The 14,733-nt window shown below is 46.8% G+C and overlaps 1 protein-coding gene across 1 annotated transcript; it reads right to left on the reverse strand.

Annotated features, from left to right (window-relative positions):
* Positions 1–214: 214 nt before the first annotated feature.
* Positions 215–14,733, reverse strand: LOC132761686 (zinc finger protein 658B-like). Its single transcript, XM_067461012.1, has 2 exons — positions 14,673–14,733; positions 215–3,797 (listed from the first exon to the last, which is right to left on the reverse strand). Exon 2 carries the CDS (start codon positions 3,632–3,634, stop codon positions 2,297–2,299), a length of 1,338 nt encoding a protein of 445 aa, XP_067317113.1. The 5' UTR covers positions 3,635–3,797; positions 14,673–14,733; the 3' UTR covers positions 215–2,296.

The following is a 14,733-nucleotide window of genomic DNA, read 5'->3' on the forward strand; positions in this document are numbered from 1 at the left end:
CCTCTGTTTCAAAACATTTAGAGAGGTGTCATCACTACAGAAGGGGAATGCTGGTGTGTTCAAGTGTAGGTTCTGTTACAACTTTGATTATCGGCACAATAAAGACCAGAATTAATTAAGAAAATAAAATCTGTTGATAAAATAAAATAAAATCTGGATCAGCTATAGAGGAAACTACACAATAATTTTTTATAAGTAGAGAGTATAGTAAACAAAACTTTCTATATAATTATACTATATTATATTTATATGCAAAATCTTATAAGGGGTTGGTTTAAGCTCTGGTCACTAGTTAAACTGAATTACCATGTTGCGAAAGGATGTATGTCTAAAAAGAGTGAAGAAGAAGAAGAAGATTTTTATTTTTCTACCCCGCCTCCATCTCCCTGAAGGGACTCAGGGTGGCTTACATGGGGCCAAGCCCAGGCAAAATACAACTAAGAGCAAAAGCAATAACAAATTAAAACAGCATAAAACAGCATAAGCAAGCATCAAGCAACAACAAGCTAATTTTGGAGGGAGGGAAAGGGACCGCTATGCGAACTGATTAAAGAATGGGGGTTCAATAAGGTGATAAAAACGTATGATAGCATAGGAAATGGCATGGCAAACAGAGCAGTTTAACAGGATCAGATCAACTTAAACTTAAGAATATATAATGATGTAATATAGGAATTCAGATTCAGATTGTGATTCTTGTCATGATACAGATCATTTGTCATAGGAGTCATCAGTCAGAAGAAGCACAACGAAACATCCAGGTCTTTAATTCCTTACGGAAAGTGGATAGGGAGGGTGCCAGCCTAATCTCCCCGGGGAGGGAGTTCCAGAGACAGGGGCCCACCACCGAGCATGCCCTTTCCCTCGTCCCAACCAACCATGCCTGAGACCAGGGCGGGAGCGAGAGAAGAGCCTCCCCGGAAGATCTTAAGGAGCGTGTGGGTTCGTAGGCAGTCATGCAAATAGGCAGGACCTGAGGCATTAAGAGCTTTATAGGTAATAACCCGCACCTTGAATTGGGACCGGAAACTTATCAGCAGCCAGTAGAGCTGTTTAAACAGGGGGATTGACCGCTCCCTGTAACTTGCTCCAGTTATTAATCTAGCTGCTGACCTTTGCACCAGCTGTAGTTTCTGAACCATCTTCAAGGGCAGCCCTACGTAGAGTGCATTACAGTAGTCCAATCTTGAGGTAACTAAGGCGTGGACCCCCATGGTCAAGTCAGACTTCTCGAATTACGGTCGCAGTTGTCGCACAAGTTTTAATTGTTCAAAGGCCCTCCCAGCCACTGCGGACACCTGAGCATCAAGGTTCAGCGCTGAGTCCAGGAGGACCCCCAGACTGCGGATCTGTGTCTTCAAGGGGAGTGTAACTTTGTCAAACACAGGTTGCCATCCTATATCCCGTTCAGCCAAGCGACTGACCTGAAGGACCTCTGTCTTATCAGGATTCAGATTCAACCTGTTGGCCCTCATCCAGCCTATCACAGCGGCCAGGCACTGGTCCAGGACCCAAGAGGCTTCCTTGGATTTTGGTCGAAAGGAGTAGTAGAGTTGCACGTCATCTGCATAGAGATGACAACGAACTCCAAAACTCCGGATGACTTCACCCAGAGGTTTCATGTAGATATTAAAAAGCATGGGGGAAAGAATAGAACCTTGCGAGACCCCACAGGTCAAAGGCCAGGGTCCGATCAGGTATCCCCCAGCTTCACCAACTGGGTACGGTCACTAACGTGAAAAGTTTGCAAAATTCTGTTTTAGGGAGTCTCTCTGGGGTCAAATAACACTGTTCTTTCCAATGTGAGTTCTATGTCTATGTAGATTTGAACTCTCAGAGAAGCTCTTTCCACACTCCATGCATTTCTAGTTTCTCCCCAGTGTGGGTCCTTTGATGCGAAAAAGACTTGAATTACGAGTGAAGCTTTGTCCACACTTCAGACATTTATAGGTTTTCTCCCCAGTGTGAGTAATTTGATGTGAATGTAGAATTCCACTCTCAGTGAAACCTTTTTCTCACTCCAGTATTGTATAAGTTTTTTTCAGAGTGTGATTCCTTTGATGTGAACATAGACTTCAATGGGAGTGAATGTATAAGGTTTCTTCCCAGTGTGAGTTCTTTGATGTCTTTGTAGACTTAAATTATCAGTGAAGATCTTTCCACATTCCAGGCATTTATAGGGTTTCTCCCCAGTGGGAGTTCTTTGATGCAAATGTAGATCTGAATTATGAGTGAAGCTCTGTCCACACTCCATGCATTTCTAGGATTTCTCCCCTACATGAATCCTTTGATGTGATCATAGATTTCCACTCTGAGTGAAGCTCTGTCCACACTCCAGGCATGTATAGGGTTTCTCCCCAGTGTGAGTCCTTTCATGCAAGCGTAGACTTGAATTATAATTGAAACTCTTTACACACTCAAGGCATTTATAAGGTTTCTTCCCAGTGTGAGTCCTTTGATGCACACGTAGACCTGAATTATGAGTGAAGGTCTGTCCACACTCCAGGCATTTATAGGGTTTCTCCCCAGTGTGAGTCCTTTGATGCTCACGTAGACCTGAATTATGAGTGAAGGTCTTTCCACACTCAAGGCATTTATAGGGTTTCTCCCCAGTGTGGGTCCTTTCATGAAATTGTAGATTTCCACTCCGAGTGAAGCTCTGTCCACACTCCAGGCATGTATAGGGTTTCTCCCCAGTGTGAGTCCTTTGATGCACACGTAGATTTCCATTCTGACTGAAGCTCTGTCCACACTCAAGGCATTTATAAGGTTTCTTCCCAGTGTGAGTCCTTTGATGCACACGTAGACCTGAATTATGAGTGAAGGTCTGTCCACACTCCAGGCATTTATAGGGTTTCTCCCCAGTGTGAGTCCCTTGATGCACACGTAGACCTGAATTATGAGTGAAGGTCTTTCCACACTCAAGGCATTTATAGGGTTTCTCCCCAGTGTGAGTCCTTTGATGCACACGTAGACCTGAATTATGAGTGAAGTTCTGTCCACACTCAAGGCATTTATAAGGTTTCTCCCCAGTGTGAGTCCTTTGATGCACATGTAGATTTCCATTCTTACTGAAGCTCTGTCCACACTCAAGGCATTTATAAGGTTTCTCCCCAGTGTGAGTCCTTTGATGCACACGTAGATCTGAATTATGAGTGAAGCTCTGTCCACACTCCAGACATTTATAGGGTTTCTCCCCAGTGTGAGTCCTTTGATGCACACGTAGATCTGAATTATGAGTGAAGCTCTGTCCACACTCCAGGCATTTATAGGGTTTCTCCCCAGTGTGAGTCCTTTGATGCACACGTAGACTTGAATTATGAGTGAAGGTCTTTCCACAATCCAAGCATTTATAGGGTTTCTCCCCAGTGTGACTCCTTTGATGCACTCGTAGACTTCCATTCTGACTGAAGCTCTGTCCACACTCAAGGCATTTATAAGGTTTCTCCCCAGTGTGAGTCCTTTGATGCACACATAGACCTGAATTATGAGTGAAGCTCTGTCCACACTCCAGGCATTTATAGGGTTTCTCCCCAGTGTGAGTCCTTTCATGTTGCTGCAGATTATGTCTCCGAGTAAAACTCTTTCCACACTCCAGGCATTTAAATGCTTTCTCCTCCATGTCAATATTCATATGGGTGTTGAATGGCAATACAGATACTTGGCACTACTTATTTCCTTTCTTATCTGTAAGTGAAGTCAGGAATCGGCAAAATCATCACCTTGAGATTATTTCTTCCTATATTAATGGTTTCCTTACTGCACCCAAAAGTTGGCTCCATAGAATCCTCATTTCCCTGGTGAAGAAAGAAGCAAAAGATCAGTGATGAAAGCCAGAAATCTTCCTTACTTGCAAGACTTTCCCCCTTTCCCTTCATGGGTCACATGGAAAACGGGAATACCAAGGAAGGCAGACATCAGGGTCTCAAGCACATACACTGATGTCAACAAAGGCAACCACTGATTCTTAAACAAGAAGGGAATGAATCCAGAAAGGAAAAGAAGAAGGAGGAGGAGGAGGAATTTATTACCCGCCCTCTCTTCCTGAGGGAACTCAGGGTGGTTTCCAGGAAATAATAAAAATGGCAAACAATGCCAAGAAAAGCTGCCTAGCAATAAAGACACAAAGAAGAAATAAAATGATCTCACTATAACTTATAAAACCAACCAAAAATTAGCCGAGAATTAAATTACCATATATACTCGAGTATAAGCTGACCCGAATATAAGCCGAGGTACCTAATTTTAGCACAAAAAACTGGAAAAGCTTATTGACTCGAGTATATATGAATTATATATATATGAACCGGTGCCTGGCCGCTGTAATGGTCTGGATGAGGGCGAACAAACTGAAATTAAATCCAGACAAGACAGAGGTACTCCTGGTCAGTCGCAAGGCCGAACAGGGTATAGGGTTACAGCCTGTGCTGGATGGGGTCGCACTCCCCTTGAAGGCGCAGGTTCGCAGCTTGGGTGTGACCCTGGATTCATCGTTGAGCCTGGATCCCCAGGTTTCGGCGGTGACCAGGGGAGCATTTGCACAGCTTAGGCTCGTGAGCCAGCTGCGCCCGTACCTTGGGAAGTCTGACTTGGCCACGGTGGTACACGCTCTGGTCACATCCCGCCTTGACTACTGCAACGCTCTCTACGTGGGGCTGCCCTTGAAGACGGCCCGGAAGCTTCAGCTAGTCCAGCGCGTGGCAGCCATGCTACTAACAGGAGCGGGGCGCAGGGAGCATACAACTCCCTTGTTGCTCCAGCTCCACTGGCTGCCGATATGCTACCGGGCCCAATTTAAGGTGCTGGTGTTATCCTACAAAGCCCTAAACGGTTCCGGCCCAAAATACCTTTCGGACCGCATCTCGGCCTACGAGCCCACGAGGGCCTTGAGATCGTCTGGGGAGGCCCTTCTCTCGATCCCGCCTGCCTCACAGGCACGTCTAGCGGGGACGAGAGAGAGGGCCTTCTCGGTGGTGGCCCCCCGGCTGTGGAACACCCTCCCTGTTGACATCAGACAGGCGCCCTCCCTTATGTCTTTTCGTAAGAGCCTAAAGACATGGCTATTTGAGAAGGCATTTAACTGAGTATACATCATCTGATAATGACAACTGGAACGGAACATGGATTACGAGTTTTTCGATGTGCTTTATTGTAAACTGTTTTCTATATGTGTTGTACACCGCCATGAGTCGCCCTAGGGCTGAGAATGGCGGTTAATAAATGCAGGAAATAAATAAATAAATAAATAAATATAAGCCGAGGGTGGGAAATGCAGCTGCTACTGGTAAATTTTCAAAATTAGTCCCCCCTCTCTTTGGTATCACAGAATCATAACTTATTGAGGTGGAGGAGACCTCATGGGCCATCCAGTCCAACCCCATTCTGCCAAGAAGCAGGAAAATCACATTCAAAGCACCCCAACAGATGGCCATCCAGCCTCTTTTTATGAGCCTCCAAAAGAGGAGGCAGAGAGTTCCACTGCTCAACAGCTCTCACAGGAAGTTCTTAATAATAATAAATAATAATAATAAACTCCCCAATGGGGACTTGGGATGGCTTACATGAGGCCAAGCCCTATAACACAATACAGTAAAAGAAGTCAAAAACACAAATAATAACATAATAAATCACATGAAACATAAAAATACAGCAAACAAGAAAAAATTAAAATAAAATCATTCATAATACAGTAACAGTGGGTGGGCCGCAACAGGCAAACCGAATAAAATACTAAAGCCAAGAGCTAAGAACACGGGGTGAGATAGGGATGGAGCAGATTATTTGTGAGGGAGAAATTCTTCAGGAGTGGGGTTGAGAAGGGTCTTCATACTGGAGAGGAGGAGGTGTACTCGAAGGACAAACGTTGAGGGGTAGCAGCGATATAGAATTCTATGGTTAGTCACCAAAAGCACAACGGAAAAGCCAGGTTTTGAGATCCTTCTTGAAAGTGGGGGCTCGCCTAATCTCACATGGCAATGTATTTCAAAATTGGGGGGCCACTGAGGAGAAAGCTCTCTCCCTTGTTCCCACAAGGCGGACCTAAGATAACACCGTACCTTGAGAAGCCAGATCTGGCCACGGTGGTCCACGCTCTTGTCACATCCCGGCTGGATTACTGCAACGCACTCTACGTGGGGTTGCCTTTGAAGACTGCTCGGAAACTACAACTAGTCCAGCGAGAAGCAGCCAGATTGCTCACCGGAGCGACGTACAGGGAGCATACAACCCCCCTGTTGCGTCAGCTCCACTGGCTGCCGATCCAATTCCGAGCACAATTCAAAGTGCTGGTTTTGACCTACAAAACCCTATACGGTTCCAGCCCAGTGTATTTGTCTGAACGGATCTCCCTCTACGTCCCACCTCGAAGCTTAAGATCTTCTGGGGAGGCCCTGCTCTCGACCCCGCCACTGTCACAAGTGAGGCTGGCGGGGACGAGGAGCAGGGCCTTCTCAGTGGTGGCCCCCCCACCTGTGGAACTCACTCCCCGGGGAGATTAGATCGTCATCTTCCCTTTTGGCATTTAGGAAAAAACTGAAGACCTGGATCTGGGATCAAGCCTTTGGTCATTCTGACAGCTAACTGAAGGATCTGATGATAGACAAGGACAAATTGAATGGAATGGATATATGGACTCTGAACCCTGAGCATGAGACTGTTTTTATTATTTTATTATGTACTGATGTTTTTAATTAATTGTTGAATTGTTTGTATTTGTATTGCTTGTGAATTGTTTTGGGCATCTAATTGTGCCCCCATTGTAAGCCGCCCTGAGTCCCCCCCGGGGTGAGAAGGGCGGGGTATAAGTAGATGAAATAAATAAATAAATAAATAACAGCACGGGCGAAAGGAGAGTCTCCCCCGAAGATCGGAGGGATTGGGCAGGTTCATGGAGGGAGATACGGTCATGAAGGTAAGCACCTTGAATTGGGACTGGAAGATGAACAGCAGCCAATGGAGCTCCTTAAACAGGGGGGCTGACCACTCCCTGTAATTTGCCCCAGTTATTAATCTGGCTATTGCACGTTGGACCAATTGGAGTTTCCGGGCCCCATGTGGAATGAATTGCAGTAGTCCAATTGTTGAGACTCAGCGTTTGTCTCATGCACCTACTACTAGTAGTAGAAGGAAACGTGGTTTAGAAGATGATGAAGCTCAGCAACAGCTGAAACGGATTAGAGACTTGTTCTTAGAGACTACGGATGAGGAGGATTTTGAGGGTTTTACTCGCGAGGAAATGGAGCTGGACGATTACAGAGGTGTAAAGAGAGTAGCCAGCAGCTCGAATAGCGATGTGGGATCTGTTGCTAAACGCCTTAGAGATATAGCTGATTGTGGGGAGTTTGACAGCGAAGAGGAAGAGCTGGACTGGACTAAAGTTCAGGAAGTAATGGATGTAATTAATGCTCCCACGTCTAGTGATGAATTCCAGGGTTTTAATGATACTTGGGTTGCAGATAATACTTTGCAGGATGGAGCCCGAAGTACTGACTGGCAACAATGGCGCAGCCGGGATTCACCTGTGGAATTAGGCGCAGCTGAAAGTAACTCCAGCGACTCTGACGAGATTTAAGGAGCAGTTTGGGGACAAACTGATCGCAGAGTTCAAAGTGTCGCGTTACCGTGTGCCTTGTGTTTAACTCCTGCCCTGAGCTCTTGGTTGCAGCTTCGTGTTTCCTGATCGTGTGAACAACCCTGCAGGAACCAGACTCGTGAGTCTTTCTTGCCTTGACCCTCGGACTGCCTGACTACGCCTCTGCTAATCCCTGGAACCTTCGTTGGACCGCTCTTCATGCGGATTGCTGTTTGCTGTTTTGTTTGCCTTTGAAACGAACTGAGTTTTACTGCTGAATCCAAGCTGCCTGCTTCTGTTTAGACTTTCTTTCCTTTTGCCAGCAAAGACTGACTGAGACCAGTTTGTTTACATTCCTGCTGACCGCAAGCCTTTTGTGTTTACAACTCTGACTTTAAGAGCCTCCTTTTGTTTTGTTAATAGACATTAAAGACATTCATTTAACTCTTACAGTGCCGTTTGCTTTGCTGGTCTGCCTGGGTCTTGACACCAATCTAGAGGTAACTAAGGCATGGACCACCACGGTCAGGTATGGTCGCACTGTTTTAAATGGTGTATTTTAATATTTTGATAATTTTTTTTTAATGTTTATGTATTGTATGTGAATTTGTGTCCTGGCATTGAAAGTTTGCCGGGTATATGCTGTGCTCCACCCTGAGTCCCCTTCAGGGTGAGATGGGTGGAATATAAATGTTTTTAAATATATAGAGAGAGAAAGAGAGAGGGGGACATAGACTAGCTGTACCCGGCCATGCATGGCTGTGGCCCATTGTGGAGAAATGGGAAAGAAAGAAAAGAGGAAGAGCTGGTTACTAAGCTTTCAATACACAACTGAAGTGGCAAAGTGTCAACCTAATATAGGCGCATTTCCGTCTCCTTGAGGCAAAGGGTTATATGGATGTGTGGAAGGGTCCACACTGCCATATAACCCGATTCAAAGATATTACATAGGCATTGTTGTTGTTGTTATAGACATATAGATATTATTATAGACACAAATATTATTATTAAAAGTATATAGGTATTATTATTATTATAGATGTTATTTATTTATTTATTTCATATTAAAAGCATTGCATGGATTAGTATAAAACATAAAAAAATAGAAGGAGCACAGGGCTCAATATCTTTCGAGCAAAAACGGGCAACAGATGTATGGATATTACTATAGGCATATAGTTATTATTATTACTATTATAGATATTATATAGCTATTATTATTATAGATGTATACATATTATTATACATATATATAGATATTATTATAGACATAGATATTATAGGCATTGGAGCCCCCGGTGGCGCAGTGGGTTAAAGCACTGAGCTGCTGAGATTGTTGATCGAAAGGTCACAGGCTCGATTCCAGGGAGCAGCGTGAGCTTCCGCTGTCAGCCCTAGCTTCTGCCAACCTAGCAGTTCGAAAACATGCAAATGTGAGTAGATCAATAGGTACCGTTCCGACGGGAAGGTAACGGCGCTCCATGCAGTCATGCCGGCCACATGACCTTGGAGGTGTCTATGGACAACGCTGGCTCTTCAGGTTAGAAATGGAGATGAGAACCACACCCCAGAGTCAGACATGACTGGACTTAATATCCTTCCCCCCTTCCTTCCCTCCCTCTCTTCCTCCTTCCTTCTCTCCTTCCTTCTTTCCCTCCCTCTCTCCCTCCTTCCTTCCTTCTCTCCTTCCTTCTTTCCCTCCCTCCTTCCTTCTCTCCTTCCCTCCCTCCTTCCTTCCCTCTCTCCTTCCTTCCTTCTCTCCTTCCTTCCCTCCCTCCCTCCTTCCTCCCTCCCTCTCTCCTTCCTTCTCTCCTTCCTTCCTTCCCTCTCTCTCTCCCTCCTTCCTTCCCTCCCTCCTTCCTTCCTTCCTTCCCTCTCTCTCTCCTTCCTTCTCTCCTTCCCTCCCTTCCTTCTCTCCCTCCTTCCTTCCTTCCCTCTTTCCTTCCTTCTCTCCTTCCTTCCTTCCCTCTCTCCCTCCTTCCTTCCTTCTCTCCTTCCTTCCCTCCTTCCTTCTCCCTTCCTTCCCTCCCTCTCTCCCTCCTTCCTTCTCTCCTTCCTTCTTTCCCTCCCTCTCTCCCTCCTTCCTTCCTTCCCTCCCTCTCTTCCTCCTTCCTTCCCTCCTTCCTTCCCTCCCTCTCTTCCTCCTTCCTTCTCTCCTTCCTTCTTTCCCTCCCTCTCTCCCTCCTTTCCCTCCCTCCTTCCTTCCTTCTCTCCTTCCTTCTTTCCCTCCCTCCTTCCTTCCCTCCCTCCTTCCTTCCCTCCCTCTCTTCCTCCTTCCTTCCCTCCCTCTCTTCCTCCTTCCTTCCTTCCCTCCTTCCTTCCCTCTCTCCCTCCTTCCTTCCTTCTCTCCTTCCTTCTCTCCTTCCTTCTTTCCCTCCCTCTCTCCCTCCTTCCTTCCTTCCTTGCACAATCCTGCAGGTGTACCATCCCCAACCATAGACCAGGAGCAACAGGAACACATACAGGAGAACCATAGTCTCTTGGACGAATCTCAATGGATTATCCTTGACGAATGCACCGGGGATGTCGAGGAGGAGGACAACACTTTTCACCTACACAATTCACACCAACAGGATCACGTTTCTGGAGACCAACACACTACATTGCACAAAAGGGGCCCTGTCATTCCTGAAAGTAAACAGGTCTTGGTAGTAGGCGACTCCCTCCTTAGAGGAACGGAAGCTGTCATTTCCAGACCGGATGGGATGGCTCGAGAAATATGCTGCCTACCGGGGGCAAAAATACACCATATCACTCAGAGGCTCACCAGGCTCCTCAAGCCCTATCACCGTCCTCCCCTCATGTTGATTCATGTAGGAACCAATGATACTGCAAGGCATACGTTTCAAAAGATCACAAATGATTTTCGAGCTCTAGGAGCAAAGCTAAAAGAATGTAATGTACAGGTGGTCTTTTCATCCCTCCTCCCTGTTGTAAGACACGGACCCACAAGAGCCAGAAAAATAGTACAGGTCAATGACTGGCTTAGAAAATGGTGTCAGGAGGAACGCTTTGGCTTCCTCGACCATGGCCTGCTTTTCCAGGAGGATGGCCTACTGGCAAGGGATGGGGTGCATCTCACACAAGTAGGAAAACACCTTTTTGCTCACAGACTCGCAAACCTCATTAGACGCACTTTAAACTAGGTCCACCAGGGGAGGGGGACAACAGCCTTGCGAACACTACTTTACCCATAATGTCTGGGAATCGCCAGAAGGCTAAACGGAGGGCTGCACAAACACAACAAGGACCAAGTACCAAAAGCACAATAATCCCAATTAAACAACTCAAGGGAAGATCCCAGGGGCTCACATGTCTTTACACTAATGCACAGAGCATGGGAAATAAACAAGACGAACTCCAACTTTTAGCACAACACCACAAATATGATATCATAGGGATCACTGAAACCTGGTGGGATGACTCCTATCGCTGGAATATAGATATCGAGGGGTATAACCTCTTTCACAGAAACCGAACAAAGGGGAGAGGAGGCGGAGTAGCCTTATATGTCAAAAACTCTTATGCTGCAGAAGAGATTCAAGACAGCAATCTGGGAAACCAGCTTGAAATCATCTGGATAAGAATCAAGGGAACTGGGACTCAAAAAGATGTCGTTGTAGGCGTCTACTACAGACCCCCAAGCCAGGAGGAAGAACTTGATGAAGTCTTCTGCCAACAGTTGACCAAACAGGCACAGAAAAGAGATGTAGTAGTCATGGGCGATTTCAACTATCCCGATATTTGCTGGAAAACAAACTCGGCCAAGAGTACAAGGTCCAACAAATTCCTCGCTTGCCTTGCAGACAATTTCATGGTCCAGAAGGTAGAAGAGGCAACAAGGGGATTGGCTACTCTTGATCTCATCCTAACAAATGCGGAGGACCTGATCGATGCGGTTGAAGTGGTAGGATCCTTAGGGGCAAGTGACCATGTGCTCCTGCAATTTGAGGTACAAAGGAAGGCCGAAACTAAGACAAGTCAAACCCGCATTTTGGACTTTAGGAGAGCTGATTTCCAAAAAATGAAGGAAACGCTGAGCAGCATTCCGTGGACACAGATACTAAAAGACAAGGGAGTTATGGATGGATGGGAATTTCTCAAGAGTGAAATACTCAAGACGCAATTGCAAACCGTGCCAACAAAGAGAAAAAATAGGACAAGTGCAAAGAAGCCAGAATGGATGTCCAAAGAACTTCTAACTGTGCTAAGACACAAAAGACACATGCACAAGAAGTGGAAAAAGGGAGAAATCACCAAAGAAGAATTCAAACAATTAGCCAACACCTGTAGGGAAAAGGTCCGCAAGGCTAAAGCACAAAATGAGCTCAGGCTTGCCAGGGACATTAAAAACAATAAAAAGGGCTTCTATTCTTATGTCAGTAGAAAAAGGAAAAACAAGGAGGCGATAGGACCTCTTCGCGGAGAAGATGGGGCAATGCTGACAGGGGATAGGGAAAAGGCAGAACTACTTAATGCCTTCTTTGCCTCGGTCTTCTCACAAAAAGAGAGTCTTCAACCTCAGCAAGATGGAGTGGATGAGGGATTGGAGGACATCCAACCCCAAATTGGGAAAGAAGTCGTCCAGGAATACCTGGCCGCTCTTAATGAGTTCAAGTCCCCAGGGCCAGATCAACTACACCCCAGAGTATTGAAGGAACTAGCGGAAGTCATTTCGGAACCATTGGCAACCATCTTTGAGAGTTCTTGGAGAACGGGAGAAGTTCCAGCAGATTGGAGGAGGGCCAATGTGGTCCCAATCTTCAAGAAGGGAAAAAAGGACGACCCAAACAACTACCGTCCGGTCAGCCTCACGTCGATACCGGGCAAGATTCTGGAAAAGATTGTTAAGGAAGCGGTCTGCAAACACTTAGAAACAAATGCAGTCATCGCTAATAGTCAACATGGATTTATCAAAAACAAGTCATGCCAGACTAATCTGATCTCTTTCTTCGATAGAGCTACAAGCTGGGTAGATGCGGGGAATGCCGTGGATGTAGCGTACCTGGATTTCAGTAAGGCCTTCGACAAGGTCCCCCATGACCTTCTGGCAAGGAAATTAGTCCAATGTGGGCTAGGCAAAACTACGGTGAGGTGGATCTGTAATTGGTTAAGTGGACGAACACAGAGAGTGCTCACTAATGCTTCCTCTTCATCCTGGAAAGAAGTGACGAGCGGAGTGCCGCAGGGTTCCCCCCTGGGCCCGGTCCTGTTCAACATTTTTATTAATGACTTAGATGAAGGGCTAGAAGGCATGATCATCAAGTTTGCAGACGACACCAAATTGGGAGGGATAGCCAATAGTCCAGAGGACAGCAGAATTCAAAACGATCTTGACAGATTAGAGAGATGGGCCAAAACTAACAAAATGAAGTTCAACAGTGACAAATGCAAGATACTCCACTTTGGCAGAAAAAATGAAATGCAAAGATACAGAATGGGGGACGCCTGGCTCGAGAGCAGTACGTGTGAAAAAGATCTTGGAGTCCTCGTGGACAACAAGTTAAACATGAGCCAACAATGTGATGTGGCAGCAAAAAAAGCCAATGGGATTTTGGCCTGCATCAATAGGAGCATAGTGTCTAGATCTAAGGAAGTAATGCTACCCCTCTATTCTGCTTTAGTTAGACCACATCTGGAATATTGTGTCCAATTCTGGGCACCACAGTTCAAGAGAGATATTGACAAGCTGGAATGTGTCCAGAGGAGGGCGACTAAAATGATCAAGGGTATGGAGAACAAGCCCTATGGGGAGCGGCTTAGGGAACTGGGCATGTTTAGCCTGAAGAAGAGAAGGCTGAGAGGAGATATGATAGCCATGTATAAATATGTGAGAGGAAGCCACAGGGAGGAGGGGGCAAGCTTGTTTTCTGCTTCCTTGGAGACTAGGACGCGGAACAATGGCTTCAAACTACAAGAGAGGAAATTCCATCTGAACATTAGGAAGAACTTCCTGACTGTGAGAGCCGTTCAGCAGTGGAACTCTCTGCCCCGGAGTGTGGTGGAGGCTCCTTCTTTGGAAGCTTTTAAGCAGAGGCTGGATGGCCATCTGTCAGGGGTGATTTGAATGCAATATTCCTGCTTCTTGGCAGGGGGTTGGACTGGATGGCCCATGAGGTCTCTTCCAACTCTTTGATTCTATGATTCTCTCCCTCTCTTCCTCCTTCCTTCTCTCCTTCCTTCTTTCCCTCCCTCTCTCCCTCCTTTCCCTCCCTCCCTCCTTCCTTCTCTCCTTCCTTCTTTCCCTCCCTCCTTCCTTCTCTCCTTCCTTCCCTCCCTCCTTCCTTCCCTCCCTCTCTTCCTCCTTCCTTCTCTCCTTCCTTCTTTCCCTCCCTCTCTCCCTCCTTTCCCTCCCTCCTTCCTTCTCTCCTTCCTTCTTTCCCTCCCTCCTTCCTTCCCTCCCTCTCTTCCTCCTTCCTTCCTTCCCTCCTTCCTTCCCTCTCTCCTTCTCTCCTTCCTTCCTTCTTTCCCTCCCTCTCTCCCTCCTTCCTTCCCTCCCTCTCTTCCTCCTTCCTTCTCTCCTTCCTTCTTTCCCTCCCTCCTTCCTTCCTTCTCTCCTTCCTTCCCTCCCTCTCTTCCTCCTTCCTTCCCTCCCTCTCTTCCTCCTTCCGTCCTTCCCTCTCTCCCTCCTGCCTTCCTTCTCTCCTTCCTTCCCTCCCTCCTTCCTCCCTCCCTCTCTCCTTCCTTCCTTCTCTCCTTCCTTCTCTCCTTCCTTCCTTCCCTCTCTCCCTCCCTCTCTCCCTCCTTCCTTCCTTCTCTCCTTCCTTCCCTCCCTCCCTCCTTCCTTCCTCCCTCTCTCCTTCCTTCCTTCCTTCCCTCTCTCTCTCCTTCCTTCTCTCCTTCCCTCCCTTCCTTCCTTCTCTCCTTCAAGGCCTGGCCTCCAGGGAGGAAGGAATCCTTCAGGAAAGAGGAGGCTGAGTTTGGAAAGAAAGGAAGGCCTCCCTCCCTCTTTCTTTCTTTCCTCCCTCCCGAAAAGAGCCCCGGACCGAAAACAGAGAAGGGGGCAAAGGAGGAAGAGAGAGGGAGAGAGAGAGAGAGAGAGAGAGAGAGAGAGAGAGAGAGAGAGAGGGAGAGAGAGAGAGACTCGGCCCAATCCCGTCACCTTCTCCTTCTTCTCCTGGTTGTCCTCCTCTCAGAAATGGCGGCGGCGAAGGGGGGGTGGC

This window comes from Anolis sagrei, chromosome 1 (genome assembly GCF_037176765.1).
Source record: "Anolis sagrei isolate rAnoSag1 chromosome 1, rAnoSag1.mat, whole genome shotgun sequence".
Lineage (NCBI taxonomy): Eukaryota > Metazoa > Chordata > Lepidosauria > Squamata > Dactyloidae > Anolis > Anolis sagrei.